At 43.9% G+C, this 19,224-nt stretch overlaps 1 protein-coding gene across 1 annotated transcript in view; it reads left to right on the top strand.

Annotated features, from left to right (window-relative positions):
• The first annotated feature begins 235 nt into the window (after nt 1–235).
• Nucleotides 236–19,224, top strand: part of PROM1 (prominin 1) — a 100,178-nt gene continuing 81,189 nt past the window's right edge. Inside the window, exon 1 of the mRNA XM_032400046.1 lies at nt 236–690. Coding sequence (XP_032255937.1) covers nt 471–690 — 220 coding nt within the window. The 5' untranslated portion in view covers nt 236–470. The remainder of the gene's footprint in view (nt 691–19,224) is intronic.

The raw sequence follows: 19,224 nt of genomic DNA, 5'->3' as shown, positions 1-19,224 counted from the left end.
TACACCATAGAGTGTTTCCGGACCCACCAAGGTCTGCGTTCTGCGTCTGGCCCCTGGGGTCGGACCTTCTGGCTTTCGTGCCCCTGCAGCTCTAAGCAGGCTCTGCATTTGCCTCCCACCCAGCGGATTAGGCTGATGCGTGGGCTCTAAACCTCTGCAGCCTTCTCTCCAGAAGCTCCTGGGGCAGGCGGGCTGCGTGTGAAGTGAGCGCTGTCTTTCTCTCCCACCAGGGATGGTGCCTTGAGCCGCAGAGCCGGACCCGGACCCGGACCCGGACCCGCAGAAGGCTCTCGGACGCCCTTCGCTGCATGCCAGCCCGGCCCGGAAAGGGAGTGGACTCCGCACACCCAGCGCTTGCTGCCGAGCCTCTTCTGCGCAGGAACGCTCGCTCCTGTCTCGACCAAGGCTTGCAGAACCTCTGAGGCCGGAGGCCCCCAGCTCTACCTCATGCGTGGGGGACCCTGCTAGCCATGGCCCTCCTCCTAGGCTTCCTGCTGCTGCTGGAGTTGTGCTCGGATACCTCCGCCCTGGGGCCGCTGTCATCCACAAAGGGTGCTGATGTTTTGGAATTTGAATTGCCTGCCACGAACTATGAGACCAAGCACTCTTACAAAGCTGGGCCCATCGGCGTTCTCTTTAAAATGGTGCACGTCTTCCTCCGCGTGGTGCAGCCCAATGCTTTCCCCGAAGGTAAGTGCCCATTGCGGGGAAAGATGGAGTTTGTCCCCGGACACACTCACCTGCGCACACGGGATATTGTTGGTTAATCAAGATACAGTAAATATGTTTTATATTCAGTATTTTATTTATATATTGTTTTTTTAAAGCATAAGATTCAAAGTGATTGGAGTTTACAGGAGCAGAAGGTATTGAGACAGAAGTTAGGAACACTGGTGCCAGGTTGAATAGGTTGTCAAGGAATGTGATTATAAGAAATGAAATCAAACGATGTTGCTATGCTGGTTTTCCAATTCTTGATCTTTTTTCCCCTCCCTCTTTTTTTTTTTTTCCTGGTGAGAGCAATGAATTACTCTCAAGTGCAAACCAAAGGTAAAAATTAGGGTAAAAATGCAAATTATCTCAGGTGAGTTAATAATCACCTCTGGTGGCTAGGCCAGCACTTACAGATTGACCCCTCCTTGACCCACCACAAAGTACAATTTCACATTGCTGAGGACAAGGGCCGGCCTGACCCGCCGTGTTTACCTGGCTAACTCTTTGTTTCAGTTCTAAGAATTTAAGTGTAAGGAAGGGAGGGATGGCCCCTTGTCGGAACTCTGATGGCATGGTGCCTTACCCATGGTGAGTATTGCTACTGTTCGCCCTAATCCCTGTCCTGGGAAGTCTGCGGGTGGGTGTTTTCAGGAAAGAGATTATGAAAATTTAAATGGTCTATGGGAAGTATCTGCTATTAGGGTTTGGCAGTCTAAATTTTTATTGACTTCATGTTAGACCTATTCTAGGCTTGTTCTTTAAACTATGAAGATTTGAATGCTATTATTGATATACAAATATATCAATATACAATATACTAATGATATACACAAATTATAAAATTTGTACATATATATACAAATTTTAAATTTTACAATATACAATATACAAATTATCAAATACAAATACAAGTTATACAATATACAAATTATAAAATTTGTAGTAATCCTTATCATCTTCTTTAGCTGGTCAGCTATTATTCATAAGAGGATTATGTGTCTGTGTGTGTGTGTGAGAGAGAGAGACAGAGACAGAAAGAGAGGGAGAGAGAATGTATTTAGTGAGCTTTAATACTTGTTTATGTTATGGGCAGTTTATAGATTTTCATTATGATACATTTATATTGAAATTGTCTTACATTTTTTTGTCTCAGATTAAGCAGTCAAAACAGTTTGAAGTGTAGTTCTCAATTTTTTGTTAGTTTAAATTTCAATTCAATGAAACAAATCACTCTGAACCCTGTTGCCCTTGAAGAGAACCTGAACAAATACTACGTACTGTTTATGTCCCTGCTTGAAAGACTAAATTTGAAAATCCAAAAGATGGAAGTAGAAAATATTTCACTTATTAATGTTGGATACAAGTTCACTATTCTCAATAGATACCTCTTCCTTTATTTGTAGACTTGGTGTAAATATTATTGAATAATCAAATACCTACTAGTGTTTTTAGTCTTAGTTTCTTTGTTTTTTTTTTATGCAAACGGAATAGAATTCAGTTGTATTATATGCATTTATAATGGCGTCTTCAAAAAGATTGTGAAGCATCCATGTGTTATTAAGGCATATCATGTAATTAGTTAATCCTGTAATCTCTTCCCATATGTTGCTTTATTTTGCTCCCTCTAGGTTTCAGAGGAAGGCTTCCTCACACTTATTTTAGAAAGGAAAGCAATATTTTTAAAAGTTTGCATTCAAACGATCAGGTCAAAGGCATCCTGCATCCAACACATTCTCAGGTTTTGAACTCCACCGCCATTATTAGTCTAGAAGGAGGTGTCTGAAGAATTTAAATCCTGCTGTAATCTGAGGGTGTTAGCACTGTTTGTCCCTTGACCTTCATCAATACTTATTACTTTGGAAAAAGAAATTCCCGAAGGTCTCAACAGTAGACCAGAGCAGAGTAGCACTACCCCTTGCAAAAAAAAAAAAAAAAATCATTAGGTTGCTTAAAGAATATAATATTGAATTTCATAGGGGACATTGTGGAGTGTTGGTTTTTTCCCACCATCCCATTTTTTAAATTCTTTCATCCAGTTACTAGATCTCCTAATGGTCTCAAAGTACCCTTAGGTGCTTTTCCACATAAAGGACATATACCAGACATGGTTTTCCTGCTGGGACCATTGCGTTTCATGAGCTCCGGATCATAGGCAGACATCTTCATAACTGAAGATGCAAAAACAACAACAATGAGAGAGAGAGAGAGAAATGGAATCCTATTCATTAGCTTAACTAACTTAATACAGTAACCTAAACAGATAACTTCAGGACAAGTCCTCTATGAAGTAACAACTTCACAGAGAGAACGATCCCCGAGGTATATTCTTTCATTTGAAAGAGTAGAGTGTTTTGAGTGCAAAGTCCCAGTCCAGTGCAGGAGTGAAAGAGAAAGGGAGGACCCTCGAGCCTGGGCTCCCTTTTCTCATGCTATTTGACTGGGGAGTTTTCCACTTTATATCCTGTGTCTGAGCCAAACAGCATAACGCATTTTGCATTTCATAAACACCTATCCCCGGTCTGAAGCTGCAAGAGGGATGCCGAGTCCCGGGCTTAGACACACTGAGAAGAGAGTGATGGCTTACATTCGGGAGGAGTCGCTTGTCTATTCATTCAACTTAGAAAGGGTGTTGATGGCAGGATGACCAGGGGGAGGTGAGGGAAGGGTGCTTCCGGCACAGGGAACCATGTGCCCAGAGAGTGGAGGAGACAGTGGTTCATAGTGGACCCATGAGGTGGGTATTCATGGAATAAGTCTGCTAAGGGTCAGACCCTGACTGGCAGGCTGGAGAGTTTTATAGAGAGAAGGAAGCTGAGGCAACATGAGCAAAGGTTTCATTCATTTCTTGAGAGCCCCTGCTTTCTGTGCTGCACCTGCTGGGAGCTGGGAGCCAGGGTGGAAGGGGAACTGGGTTTTGGGAAAAGAATCCGATAGCAGCTGGTAGGAAAGGTCATAGGGAGGTAGAGTCTTCTACAGTGGTCCAGAGGGAGGTAATAATGGACCTAACTTAGCACAAGGCAAAGGTGATGGGGGAAACAGAGGCAGGATCCATTTCATGGATTTCATTTCAAAGGATTTTGGTTCAAATCCTAGCTCTTGCGTATTACCTGCTGGGTGATTTTGGCCAAGTTAATTTTCAGAGCCTCTGCTCTCATAGATGTAATATGACAATAATCATAACTCACTCTGTAGCTTTTAGCTGTGAAGCTTAAATGAGATGACATATGTAAAGCCTATGTTTAAAACCATGCCTGAAAGGCCCAGATAAAAATCCTCAATAAAGGTAGCTGCTAGTTATATTATTATTTGAGAGGAAGAATTGACCAAATTGGACGCCAAGATTGGTGCCAGAAAGGGACATGGGAAAAAGAAGATGTCTCCAGGAGGGATCACTAAAATGTCCTTACTGCTGCTCCATCAGGAATATTCTCTATGGAGTTACCCTGTAAGAAGCCATTCCATTACTTTTGAAGTTCAGCGGGCTGTGTCTTCCCGCAAGCCCCACAGTCGCGGAACCAGGTCTAGAAGGCAGGGTTTGGGTCCAGTGCTAGTCTACTGCGTGGTCTTTACTCCTCCACTAAAACATCTACGTCTGACAGGCTCTCGTTCTTCTGTTTCTTTGTTCTTTGCCACTGTCCCCAGAATCTGCTGTAAGGCATTCTTTGCGAAGTGTTAGCTCATTCGAAGCCCCCGACAATTTTGGGAGATAAATGATGGTGGTAAATGGTCATCTTATTTCTATTTATTATACCCCCCTTTCCAGACTGGAAAGCTAAGTCAGAACAAGAGTACATGTTCAAGGCACATGGCTAGCCTGGGGCAGATTGAGAAACCTCTGTCTCCAGTACTAGTTATTTCTCCTATATTCCACAGCTTACCTTGTGGCTCATTTCTTTCCCTTTTACTTTACCACAGTGCTTTAAAAAGGTCTGCAGGCTGCTATAAAAAATGGTAATTTCTGCACACTAAGAGTGTGTGTTGCAGAAGATTATCTCGTGTGGATGGTAAACAGTGCCTTTTCAATTTCATGTGTCTGTGATGAATTTGGTATAAATCATGACCCAGACCAGAGCTATTCTATTGGAGCAAGTGAAAAAAAGGCATCTTCTGATTTTATTTTTATAGAAAGTCTCTAAAATTATTCTCTGCTCTGTTTTGGGTGTATTTTTAAATGAGATTTTTAGGCCGGTTGACCTGTTTCTAACAGCGTTCTGGGTTAATCTGATTTTGGCAGGTGCCAAAGCGGAGCTGGGTGAGCGGGAGGTGGGAGGAGGGAAGGGCGAAGCTTGTCCTCTGCCCAGTATGAGATCCGGGCAGGTTGTTGCAGTAAGTGGGAGTTCCCTCCTTGCAGATAACAGAAACCTGTTAGCTAAGGTGTCAAAAAGGAGTTTATCATCATGCCTTCCCGTTACCTCGTGCTACCCAGCCACCAGGACTGGTGCTCACTCTGGGACCTCCTTGCCTCCCACCTTGGCTCCTCTCTGCACCCAGTCCCTTTGCACCTCTGCCTTCCCATCCCCCCTCCCTCTGGGATCCTCCACTCCTGCCATCCTCGTGGCAGGGAACCAGGATGCCAGCATCGCAGAATTCAAGCCAACTTCCTGGAGAACGGTTGGGGGTTCTTCTCTTTAAGTCCCAAGCCCCAGTTCCAGTCCTGCCTGGGCCAGTCACCAACCACAGACCCACTGAGTAATGGTGGCCACGGTCACACCTCGTGGGCCTGACACTGGGAGTCGTCACTGTCTCCATGGCGCCACAGGTAGGGAGGTGCTTCCCAGGAAAGGGGATGGCTGGGCGGATAGCCCAGTAGGCGTGTCTTTGCCAATGTCCGCTGGGAGTCAGGATGTTTTATTATATCCAACACCTGTGTGTTCTTACTTAATTCAAACAAAGCCAGCATTGTCTCCTTTAGATCACAGCACTCATATTGGCAATGGGCCTGGCCATAGATAAGGTCACTGAGGGAAAGAACTAATACCTAGTGATCCTTCCTCCCAGGTGTCACTCACTGTGCTGGGCAGGGTTCAACTGTCATCGCCTGTCATCCTAATTTATGTAAGAGCAAACAGCTATCATGTGCCTGCTTCCGGGATTTGAACAACTCAGTAACTCTATGAGCTAGGTACTATTATTCTTATTTTACAGAAGAGGAAGTTGAGGTCCACAACAATTTGGGGTCGTGGTGGAGGCAGGGTTGGAATCCAGGCTTTATTTTCCAGGCTCATAGTTGCTGCTTGTATTTGCTCATCAGGAACTCAAGAGACTCGGGGACTGTCCCAAGGTCGCACACACTGATGGACAGGGGGCCAACTCAGGGTTTGACCCAGGGCCCATGACTTTGCCCCAAATGCTGCACCATGTTGCCTCTATGGAGTACAGATTGCATTCATATGTCCCCAGTGACCTGTGAGCGTGGGGCGGGTTTGGGGGGGAGGTGACGCGTCCCCAGACTGTAACGGGCACTGCTCTAGTCCATCTCACGTGTCTTCTGCTTCGTAGAACAGCTTTTGCAGCTAAACGGAAAACCCAGTCCTATTGACCATATTCCCGTAACGTTGTCTACAAGGTCCTGCTGGAATGTGCTCCTGACTTTATGCGTGTAATCAACAGAGGCAGGCTATGCTTTTCTGGGACATGTGTGCCAAGCCCACAAAAAGACACAAGAAAAGCTCCCCACTCCTCTGGTCTCCAGAGGTGATGTCCTTTTAGGAATCCTCTAAGTACACGCAGGAAATGCGAGATTAAGTACGAATGTAAATAAAGAGAGGCCACTGGAGCATCTGCTGGACGGAGCCAATGTGGAATTAAACGCCGCTGGCCCACTGGCATTGAGCGGAAGAGGAGTCCTACAATTTGCGCTTGGAGAGTAGCTGTGAAGTGTGGTCCGTATAGGGAAGGCGGCGCTGGGTCTGAACTGCGCAGTGGGGTGAGCATTCGCAGGAGAGGTGGTGGGCCAAGCAGGCTCGCCGCGTACCTTCTGCTTGACGGGGATCTAGACTCGGGGATGAGCCCAGTACTTGAGCTGCGGTGAAGAACTCACACTCGGGAGCCGCTGCCTGGGTTTGGATCCTGGCTCCTGTACTAGCTCTGTAACCTTGGGCAAGTTACTTCAACTCTCTGTTTCTTAGTTTTCCCTCTGTAAAATGACGAAAATAGTCACGGTACTTTTCGGGGTGCCTGCGTGGCTCAGGGGGTTGAGCATTCGACTCTTGATTTCTGCTCAGGTCATGATCTCAGGGTCATGAGATCGAACCCCACGTTGGGCTCCATGCTGGGCATGGAGTCTGCTTGAGATTGTCTCTCTCTGCCCCTCTCCCTGCTCTCTCTCTGTTTCTCTCTCAAGAAAAAAATAAATAATCATGGTACTTTTGGGGGCGTCATAATATTTGAAGAAATAGTGTTTGCAAAGCAACTAAAACAGTGTCTAACATACACTAAGTGCTGTGTGTTTGTCAAATAAAATTTGAATGTATAAAATTCATATTCATTAAAAGCTTTTGAACTAATGTCAGACTTTGATGATCACACAGACAAAAGACCAAGTATTTATTTGACTCCCACTCTTCTGGTTTCCTAGAGCTGCCCTAACAAATGATCGCAAACTGGCTGGCTTAAAACAGCAGAGATTTATTCTCTCTGCGTTCTGAGGGGCAGACGTCCAAAGTCAAGGTATTGGCGGGGCCACGCTCTCTCTGAAGGCTCTAAGGGAGAATCCTTGCTTCTTTCAGCTTCTAGTGGCTCTAGGTGTTCTAATCTCTGCCTCTCTTCACACGGCCCCCTTCTGTGTCACTGACCTTCTCTTATAAGGACACCTGCCATTGGATTTAGGGCTCACCCTATATCCAGGATGATATCGTCTCAAGATCCTTAACTTAATTATGTCAGCAAAGACCCGTTTTCCAAATAAGGTCCCTCTCACAGGTTCCTGGGGTCAGGACTTGGACATGGCTTTTTGAAGGCCACCTTTCAACACACACACCCTTCTTTAGTTCCCCCAAGCAGCCCAGCGATATCAAGTAATGTGACCAAAGCCCTATTTCTAAAAAATGGAACCAGAGTCAAACCTGACTATTTGATTCCAAGCACTCATATTTTAATCCTGCAAATATGTAGTGAGCTCCTACTGCGTGCCAAGCCTGGTGCTGTTTGGGCAGAGATGGCCTTGACTGAGTTTCTCTGTTCTCGAAAGGCTGACATTGAGGGAGGAGATCTCCACCTCCGTAGTGGGCTGTGGTGCAGGGTCGGCTGTCCTTGCTCATGGTCAGGTGGGCTCATGGCTATCCCGAGGAGGGATTAGTCATGATGGGGCCAATAGAAGGCTTCATGGAGGAAGTAGCAATTGAACTGAGCCATAGGGTGTGGAAGGGTTCAGGAAGCAGAGGAGAGCATTCCAGGTGCTTAGGTAGAGGCCTGATTGATGCGAGTTGAGACAGAGATTCATAGGATATGGCCTGGAGAACACCAAGGCTAGAGCCCTGCATGCCTGGGAGATTGTCAGGCCATGAGCCTGGGGAGAAGCCAACACATCTCCCATGAGGCTCTGTAGACAGTGAAGGGCGGGCATCACCCAGTAGACCTGTTGCCCTCACCTAAGCTAAGGAGGAAGGTCATATTGAGTATACATTGTCCACTGAACCTGCTCCTGGAAATTCTCAGGTGCACTTGGACACGAGTGTCCTAGCTCAGTGCTACCCCAGATGTGACATTTGGAACAACAGCATCAACATCACCTAGAAGCTTATTAGAAATGCAGATTCTTAGGTCCCACCCCATATCTACTAAATCAAAGTCTTTCTTTTAATTTAAAAAATATTTAAAATATTTTTATGTTGAAGCATAATATGCATACCGAAAAGTGCACCTACATCTACAACTTGATGACTTTTCACAAACTGCACACATCTGTGTAAGCAGCCCCCAGATCAAGGAAAAGAACAAGCTCCCAGAAGAACCCTGTCTTCTTTCCTGCTCATTATCCCCCAACTCATCCCAAGGGTAACCCGTCTCCTGCCCTTCAATGGCATAGATGAGTTACACCTGCTGGGACGCAGTACATACGCTTTGTTTTCTGCCCTCTTTTGCACAATATTTTATTTGTAGGAGTCACCCAGATTGTTGCATATGGCTGGAAATATTCATTTTTGCTGTTGCATACTCTTCTATCACATGAATATACTGTAATTTATTTATCTATCCCACTGGCTTGGCATTTGGGAGGTTTCCAGTTGGGGCCTGTTTAGTCAGCTTGGGCGGCCGTCACAAAATACCACAGCCTGGGGAGCATAAATAGCGTTTTATTTCTCACCGTGGTGGAAGCTGGAAGTCCAAGATCAAGGTGCAGGAGATTTAGTGTCTGGCGAGAGTCGTTTTCTTGGTTTGAGCCTTCTCGCTGTATCTTCACGTGGAGGAGAGAGAGCCCGCATGCACATAGGTCTCTTCCTCTTCTTATAAAGTACTAACCCCATCATGAGGGCTCCACCTCCAGGCCTCATCTAAACCTAATTACCTCCCAAAGGCCTTCTGATGAGCTTTCATTTCCCATCACCCAAGCTTCCGTAACTTTCTTTCTTTTTTTTTTTTTTAAGATTTTATTTATTTATTCATGAGAGACAGAGAGAGACAGAGGGAGAAGCAGGCTCCCAAGGAGCAGGGAGCCTGATGCGGGACTCGATCCCAGGACCCTGGGATCATGACCTGAGCCGAAGGCAGATGCTTAACCATCTGAGCCACCCAGGCGCCCGCTTCAGTAACTTTCAACTCATGATCAATTTTGTTTGGTTTCTACCTCTACCTGTCCCTCCTACTCATCCCCTTCATTCTGAAGCAAGTCTCAGTCTTTCTATCATATCATCTGTAAATATTTCAGTACCTATGCCTAAAAATAAAGATGCTGGATTTTACACTGTAGAAAGTCAACAATAGTTCTTCAATATAATAAAGTATCGAAGTGTTCGGATTTCTTGATTGTCTTGTAAATGTAATTTTTTAATACAGTTTGGCTGAATTGGGATCCAAATAATGTCCATGTATTGCAATAGGTTGATACGTCTCCTGTCTCTGCTTAATTTCTAGGATGCGCCTCTAGGTCTTTTTCCTCCTTGCAATTTTTTTGCTGAAGAACCTAGTTACTTTCCCTGTATTATTTCTTATAGGCTGAACTTCGCTGATTCCATTTTCATGGTGTTCTTAACATACTTCTCTGTCTTCTGCATTTCCTATAAAGATCAGATACAAGTTCATTCTGGGGACAAAGGCACTTTATAGGTGGTATTGTACATTTGCACCAGGATACGGATACTATCTGTCTGGTTGTCTCCCTTTTTGTGATGTTAGCAGTACTGATGATCACTGTCTAGTTGCATTCATTCATAACGGGTCCAGTCCTTTCGATGTTGTTTGCAAACATGCTTTCAGGTCTGTTAAAAATCTTAGGGAACAAAATGGAATACTTTGCATGTTCTGTAACAGCAAGTGTTCACTTAGTAGTATTTCATAGACATCCTTCCAGGTCTGTCCCTGTTAGGGTGTTGCCTGAACCAGAAAAGTTTTTTAAACAAGGAACTTGACACATTCATTCACCAACCTTTTGATGTAGAGCCAAGACTGAAAACTTTTTTTTTTAGCATGAGCTAATTGTTTGAAGTTTCATGATTAGCGTTTCTGATATGAAATAGCAGCCAAAATGTATCCTCTGTAATTTGGCTTGTTTTGATTTCTTTGAATTCAAAGAAAACACTTAAGAGTTCAGAGTTGTGTATTTTTAGTTTGCTTTTTCTTCCCAAAAACTTTTACAGTTGACTCACACGTGATTTCATCTAATTGGCTGGTCTTTATTAAGTCTTTTTAGAATATTTCATTTTCTGTGCTCATTCTTTTTATGTGCATATTTCCTCAGTTTGTGTAATATTTAATTACACATTGAACTTATTATAAATAAAGAGACAGAAAGAAGTTTGGGAGCAAATTGAGTGTTTTGGGTTGAAGTTGACGTCCTAACCCCTGGTACCTCAGAATGTGACCTCATTTGGAGACAGGGTTGTTGCAGATGCCAGTAGTTAAGATGAGGCCATACTGGAGTAGGGTGGACCTCTAACCCTGTAGGACTCGTGTCCTTATGAGGGGAAATTGGGAGACAGATATAGACACAGGGAGGATGCCAGGTGAAGACTGGTGGGATGTTTCCACAAGCCCAGGAACTGCCAGAAGCTAGGAGAGACCTAGAACCTTCAGAGGAAGCGTGGCCCTGTCCGCTCCTTGATCTTGGACTTCCGCCCCCAGAACTGTGAGACAGTACCTTCCTGTGTTTTAAGGCACTCCATTTGTGACATTTGATTGCCACAGGCTTAGCAAATGCATCCACCCAGTAAGCAGATATGTGAACTGGTGTTGCAGAGGGCCACGTGTGCCCGGCAGAGGCAGTCACTTCACGGTGCTCGACGGTGCACTGCCACGTGTTCTGAGGTAAGGACCTGATGGCTGGGTGATCTGGGCAGCTGGAAAGTGGGGTTTAGCTCCCCAGGTCTCACTGCGCATTTATACATTTATGATCTGTGTCACAGCATCATTTCATTCATGAAGATTCAACAAGATGTGCTGAAATGGGGGAAAAAAGGAGAAATTACTAGTATAAATGGGTCTCTCTGCCAATCTACAACCATATTACGTAGTATTCGCCGGAAGGAGCTCCTGCCTCCATGAGCGCTTAAAAGAAAACCTGGCATTGCTTGTTGGAGGCCAGAGATTTAAAGGATTTTCACAGGTCGTTCCTCTCTACCTGCTTTTTGTTCACTGCAGTCCCTGTGTGACGTGAGGCCCCAAGCCCCTTCAAGATCAGACACCTCGTTCCCTTGCCTCCTGGCAAAAGTCCTGTTGTTTCTTTAAAACCTTTCCCGTGTGATCCCTATTCTGGAAATCTGGAACCTCTCAACTCATTATTTTGTCCGTACTCTCTCTGTATCACTTGCACACTCCCACTGTTCCATGTCTAACACTGCCTCTTGATAGTTTGCAGTCCTAGATGATGGACTTACTGATGCCAGCAGTGCTTGGCACTCCGGAGATCCTTCGTAATCTCTAGCTTTTGTTTTGGTATTTTTGAACTTGAAAAAACATTCTACTTTTCCCTCCCTACCAAATTTCTTTATTTATTCACTAAAGTTGAGCATTTGCTATGTGTACTTTCTTGAAATACTGGTGTCATGATGATACCACTGAGCTATTATACAGTAAAACCCTCGGGGCTGTGTGTCTTTCTAGAGCACGTTGCTCTGCTTTATAATTTTCTTCTATAACTTCCCTTACAGTCAGCTTTGCAACTTTTTTCTTTTGTTCTTGTGTTGTCAGCTGTTAATGCAGCTCTGCTTTCTTGGAATCCTAATGCTTCACTTTACATAGCTGAGTTGCAGTGGGTGGCTCCATTTTTACTGTAGAATTCAAAGTGCTTAGACTTTATGATCGCTCTATGTATTTCGGACACTTATTACTTTATCTCTGAAGCTACTGCTTTTTTACTTTCATGGGAGAACTCAAGTTTATAATTTTTTAGCCAAAAGGATTCCCAAACTTAACAGTGGTTAAATATCTGTGAATAGCTTGAGAGCAAGGAACAGCTATGATGTGAGGAACATCATGTGTGATCCAGACTAAAGGTGACCAGAAGTCCTGGAGATACCTGGACTGAGAAGGAATAAATATTGAATTAAATTCAAATCACCACATGAGTCCAATTATATACATTGCTCTTGTGCCCAGTATTTATTAAAATAATTTAAAGCTAATCTTATTTTTAAATATAAAAGCAGTATATACACATTAAAAGCAATAACAAGGTGCTTGGGTGGCTCAGTCGGTTAAGCATCTGCCTTCGGCTTGGGTCATGATCCTAGAGCCCCGGATGGAGCCCCACATCGGGCTCCCTGCTCAACAGGGAGTCTGCTTCTCCCTCTGCCCCTCACCCCCTTCATGTGCTTGCTCTCTCTTTCTCAAATAAATAAATAAAATATTTTTTTAAAAAAAGCAAATAACATTTAAAGGTCATGATTACTAACAAGTTTTGCATGTAGCTATTCATTCATTTCTTCATTCATTCATTCAGTAGGTATTTGGTGAGTGCTTACCAAGTACCAGGCTGTGTTCTAGGCTCTGAAAATAAACATCTACAAAATGTTTTACACACACACATTTTTTTTAAAGGAACTATTCAACATGCTCTTTGTCCCTTGCTTTTCAAACTTAACATATCTGATAGATTATTCTAGATAGCCATTTCATTTCTCTTTAACTTCACAAAATGCAGGAAAGTACAGAGAAAAAAAATTTATAAAACATTGGTAGTTTTCTCATGCTCCCAGAATAAATAAGTAGTCAGATTGTTTTGAATAAAAGATAGAAAACATAATTGACAAAATTGGAATCCCCTTTACATACCATCCCCATCCCCTTCCCCTCCTGCCTTCCCTCCTTTTCTTCTCCACAGACACTATTTCTTCTCAGGGCAGGTTTTTATGTACTCACTATACATATCCAAAAAATATTGTTTTGTGTGTGAGTCTTGTTTTGTGTCTGCTTGTTGTTGTTTTTAACTCGTTGTTAAGTTTTGGGTTTCTTTTTTTAAAGATTTCATTTATTTATTTGATAGAGCGAGAGAGAGAGAGAGCAAGAGAGAGAGGGAGAGAGACAGAGGGAGAGGAGAAGCAGGCTCCCCACTGAGCAGGGAGCCCGACATAGGGCTCGATCCCAGGACCCCGGGATCATTACCTGAGCCGAAGGCAGGCACTTAACTGACTGAGCCACTCAGGCGCCCCAAGTTTTGGGTTTCTATTCATGTCGAAACCCATCAATTCTAATCCATTCATTTGAGTTGTACCAACATCCCATTGTATGAGTAAGCCACGTTGTGTTTATTCTGTTCCCTAGTGATGGTATTTAGGTCTCTTTCCTCATCTGCTATACAGAGTGCCATTGATTAGACAATGCATTTCACTGTTTTTGATGGATATTTAGGTTACCAGTTCTTTTTGCTATTCAAACACTGCTACAAAGACTGCTCTTGAATGTCTAGCTTTGCATACTTGGGCAAGTAAATCCAATAGGAGGAACCTCTAGATAAGGAATTGCTGTGGCAAATGGCATGTGTATTTAAAATTTTGATTGATATTATCAAGTGGTTCCCTAATTTGTATACTGATTTGCACTCCCAGTATTATTAGTGCATGAAAATGTGAACTCACCCACACATTTTTCCAACTCTGGTTATTAAGATTTTTTATCATTGCAAGTCTGACATGTTATAGGAAAAAAAAATCATGGTTTAATTTGTGTATCTTTAATCACTGGTGAGTCATATCCTTTTATACATTTATATTTCATTTTGCAAAGAACTTCCCTTTTTTTGCCCTGGCTTATTTTCCAGCTGAATTACTGGTATTTTCCACTTTGATTTGCTCCAGTATCTCACTGAATATTAAAAATACTTCATTTTTTGAATAGGCAATATATTTATGTGGCTCCAAATTTAAAAGTACAAAAAGATATACAATGTGAAGCTTCTGTCCCCTTCTTGGTTCTCAGCCACCCAGCTAGCTTCTTTACAGATGATCGCTGTTACCAGTTTTGTGTGTGCATTTGTGTGTCTGTGTCTTTTCAGACGTCTTTTCTATATACACAAGCAAAAAATGTGTACATGGTCTTTTCTTCACAAGTGATAACATATTGTATGTATTATTTGGCACCTTGCTTTCTTTTTTTTTTTTTTAAGATTTTATTTATTTTTTAACAGAGAGAGAGAAACAGCGAGAGAGGGAACACAAGCAGGGAGAGTGGGAGACGGAGAAACAGGCTTCCTGCCGAGCAGGGAGCCCGATGTGGGACTCGATCCCAGAACCCTGGGATCATGACCTGAGCCGAAGGCAGACGCTTAACGACTGAGTCACCCAGGCGCCCTGCACCTTGCTTTCTTTTTAAACATACAACTTGGTCATTATTTTATATTAGTATATAAAGAGCTAACTCCTCATTCCTTTTTTTATTGCTGTAGAAGTAGTCCATTACTGATTAACTCATTTCCGCCATTTTACTGCTACAAACACTGTTATAAATCACTTTAATTATTTCATAAACGTGCAACTTACGTATGGAGGATATACTTCTAGAAATAGAATTGCCAGGTTAACTTACAATTTCATGAATTTGCACCCATAATAGATGTTGCCCAGTTGCACTCCGTAAAGGTTGATCCAGTTTAATCCTACATTAGTAATGCAAAAAAATCTTAATGATGTTGTCTAGTGTCTTGTAAGGCAGATATCATCTCTATATTACATATGTGCAAATAGATGCTCAGAGAGAGGAACGCCTTTAGCCAGGATCACACAGCCTGTGAGTGGGCAGAGCAGAAGTTTGGACTCAGGTCTGTCTGATTTCAGGATCTTACTCTTTTTGTCATGCATGCTTTTAGACTAGGCTATTGCATGATATCTTTTAGTGGGATCACGCAATGCACCTCGCTTTGTAAGTTCTACTTCCAAGAAGTCTAGGAAGGAAAATAAGTAGGATGATTTTAACTTTTGATGTGTAGGTTCAAGTCCAGTTATTACTCATGGATTTTAGATCTTTTCCATGTGCCTTTTCCGACATTGCATTGCTTGCTTTCCACATCAGTCTTCTCTGCCACAACAAGAAAAAACTTCAGAATGAAGGACTGGTCTTTACCGGCTCCCCACGTGCCTTTGAAATGGAAAATTATGTTCATTTTGGTCAATCTGTTTTTAAGAATTCTTCCCTTCTGCATTCACAAGTCTACTGAATTTTCTTCCTTAGCCTTTTGAACGGTTAAACATTTAGTTGTTCCATTTTTATTCTCATTTCCTAATAGATTTGTCTGTAAAATATCCCCTGAGAATAGTTTTGGCTTTATCCTGTAGCTTTTGAAATACCCTGCAGGTTTGAAATACAGATTTTCATTTGTAATTTCTAATAGTCTATCATTTTGAGTTCCTCTTTTACCCAGTTTGACTCATGTCAATTGGGTAAATTTTACGGAATGAGTGAGAAAGGCTAAGTGCGAGTTGTTACGGTCACATTGTTTATAAATGCTCATCTCCTGCAGCCTGGAGTGACCTGCGAACCCGAGTGGTTGCTGGTGAGCACTCCTCTCATGCATCTCTCCTCATTGCTTTCTGGAATTTTCTGGCCTTTCTTGAGTTCCGTCAGGACATTGTTAAGGCAGCTGTCCACTGTGTCTCAGAGTTTCCTTTTGGTGACAGCACACAAGGGAAAAAGCCTTCCTTCTAGTCTTGAGTGTTTCCTGAACAACTAGCCTAAGCAATTGTAGGTGGCTTCTGGGCATTCTAGAACAACGACTCTGCCTCTAGCCACCGGGACAGGACTCTCCTGTGTGCCCCTTGCTTCACGTCTTCCTTTTCCACAAATGCCAAAAGCACGTGGTGGGTGGGGGAGGCTGAGCCAGAGATCAGAATGTCTCTGTCTACAGGGAGCTAAGGAGTTGCAGCTTCTGTCCCCGGGCTGGCTTGTCTTTCTTCTTTCGTCCTATTCATGTTCTCCTACAGAGTAGGAATAAAAATAAGAAATCCCCAAAGGCCAACTTCTTATTTGAGTGGGATTAAAGAAAAATAAGAACTACATAATTTCAAACTAGAGGAGGAGGGTTGGAGAAGACCCAGGGCAGCAGCCGAGGTGATAGAAGTCTCTGGAGCCTCCCGAGGAGAGTGGTGATTAGCTTACAGATGGCAGCTTGAGAGATAAGACTTCTGGTTAGTCATTCTGTGGGAGGGAAGCTTCTTAGTCCACCCTGGGAGCCAAAAGGTGGTGGCAGAACTGTGTATTTTTTTGTCTGGCATTTCTTTAGCATCGATGACATCGTGGAGGAATCTGGAAGTTCCTGAATTTCAATTTTAAAATATTTTAATTTGATGGGGTCGCTGATTCCATGGCCCGTGTTTACTAATTGAGATGAAAGCTCTCTTCAGACCTGATTGGAAGTAAATAGCCTTGTATATCCTGGGGAAGAGGGGGCTGTGTGTTGTAATAGCCTCTTGGAAATTGGCTGACCCAGAAACTCAGCCTAATGAGATTTGGACAGCGGGCCGCTAGGAGGGGAATTATTGTGACATGCCTCGTTTAAGGCAGCCACGTCTGCTGCGCCCCAATAGGTCAGTCTGCCCTGGAGGCCTGTGTCGCAGGGAATTGCATTTCTTTAAAAGAGTCATTCCAGATATAACTCGTGCAACAGAAGGAAGGTTAAGCAGAAATGAGTATCTGCGCTGAAATTCAAGTTCAGAGCTGACTTCAGGAATGAACGCCTCCCGAGAATTGCACTGCAATAACAGGAACAGACCAGGCTTCCCAGGAACCAGTCTGTCGGCCGGAAAAGCCAGATTTTCTGCTGTGAGCATGTGTGTCAAATCTGGCCCCTTCTCTGTGTCGGGGCCGTTGTCCCCCTCGTGAGGCTGCGCATCACCTGGACCATGGTGGTGGCCTTCCGACTCACACAGTGTGGAGGGATAGTGAAACCAGCTGGCCTCCCTGCTCTTCCTGGAACACACCACACCACATCGAGCTCAGGCCTTTACCCTCTTACCGTTCCCTTTGTTTGGACCATTCTTCTGCTTGGCTTGTCACTCACGCCACTCAGGTCTTAGCTCAAACATCATCTCCTCAAAGAGATTGTCTCCGGCCATACCAACGGAGGACCCCTCTCCCTGCTCCCTTCCCTTGCTTCGTGTTCCTTTGCAGCACATATCTTGGTATAATAGTAAATATTTGTTTATCTTGCTTATTAAACTCTAAACGTCTCCATGGGGGGCCGTGTTATGCTACCTTGTTCACCTCTCCAACACCGTGTCCCCGGATCCTGGCACGGTGCCTGGGACCTAGCGGTGCTCAGTACATCTCGGTTGCGTGCGTAAGGGGATGCACCCCCACACAGCCCACTTGTTCACTGTGCTGCCGTCACAGTGGGATTACTTGGAGAATCCTCCCTGGGCCCCTTTCCTGCTTGCTTATCCTACCAGCTCTCATTTGACTACTGACTTAAACAAGCAAGCTTCCTATTTCTGGGCCTTAGTGGTCTCATCTGTACAATGGAACTAATACATTGGATGATTACTAGCCTAGAAAGTTCCTAGACTCTAAGCCACCTCCCGACACTGGTGCCTTTGCACCTGCTGTGCCTTCCACCTGAGTGCTCTGCATCCTCTGAGCCGTGGCTGGTTCCCTGGCATCTTCGAGATCTCTTGCCCGGGCTTCCTCCTCAGTGGTGGTCTTCCCTGACCCAACACAGCAGGCCACCTCCTCGCTTACTCTTCTCCGGCTCTGCACCCTCACTTTCACTCTGGGAGCCCCTCACCTTCACTTTGTGGGCATTATAGGCGTTTCCCCTTGCCCACCCCTCCCTCCTGATTCTCTTCTCACAGAATTCCAAATCTGGTTGTACCATTTTCTCAGGTTGATTTCAGAGCGGCTAACTGTGCCTACTGGACTCACTTTAAATGTACATCCAAGCACGTTCCCATTTCCTACTTACCTACTTTCTCTTCTCCAACTTCTACCCTTTGCCCTCCTCCATCAGCCAGTGACCTCAGACTTCATGGAGAAAATGAATGGAATCACTTAGAAACCAACCCCTCCCTCCCTACTTTGATTTCCAGCTGTTCACTCAGGGTTATTCAGGCATTTAGAATTCTTTGCCCCAAGGAGAATTATTATTAGTGGAAAGATCTGATCATTTTCAAAGTTTCAGAAAGAGTTATCAATTTACCAGGAGGTCCTGTGAGGGTTTATGCCACCACCAGAAATGTATTGGGCATTTTAAAGAAAGAATTAATTGCAAGAGACATAATATGCTAGTACTTTAATATATATCCCTGACTACTCATGAGATTGATTGTGTTTCCATCTGTTTGTTTCCTGTTTTGGGGAGTTTGTCTGTGAAATGCCTTGTACCTAGTTATGTCGCAGAGTCAGTCCTTTTAGTATTGATTCCATGAGAGCAGAAACACTTTACCTCATCTGTTTACTGTGAATTGCCACTAGACCATTTGGATTTAGAGAAATTGTCATTTGGGGAAGATCATCAGGTCAGAAATAATCATCCAATGTATTAGTTCCATTGTACAGATGAGACCACTAAGGCCCAGAAATAGGAAGCTTGCTTGTTTAAGTCAGTACAGTCAGATGAGAGCTGGTAGGATAAGCAAGCAGGAAAGGGGCCCAGGGAGGATTCTCCAAACACGGAGGGCCTCCTTTGCTGTTCAGATGGATTCCTGATCCTTGGAGCATACCAGGAGCTTTCACTGAATGAATGTGTCTCTGTTGACTAAGCGAATTGTTTAATCATTTGTAGTATCATTCATTACTAACACAATAGACATACCTTTATTTATTTCCATTTTAAACACTTATTTATTTGTCTTAGAGAGAGAGGGTGAGGAGCAGAGGGAGAGGGAGAGGAAGAGAATCCCAAGCAGAGTCCCCACTGAGCGCGGAGCTGGA

Source organism: Phoca vitulina, unplaced genomic scaffold, assembly GCF_004348235.1.
Source record: "Phoca vitulina isolate PV1807 unplaced genomic scaffold, GSC_HSeal_1.0 scaffold3, whole genome shotgun sequence".
In the NCBI taxonomy this organism is placed as follows: Eukaryota; Metazoa; Chordata; class Mammalia; order Carnivora; family Phocidae; genus Phoca; species Phoca vitulina.
Note: the sequence above shows the minus strand (reverse complement) of the source record. Positions and strands in the feature narration are given on the sequence as shown.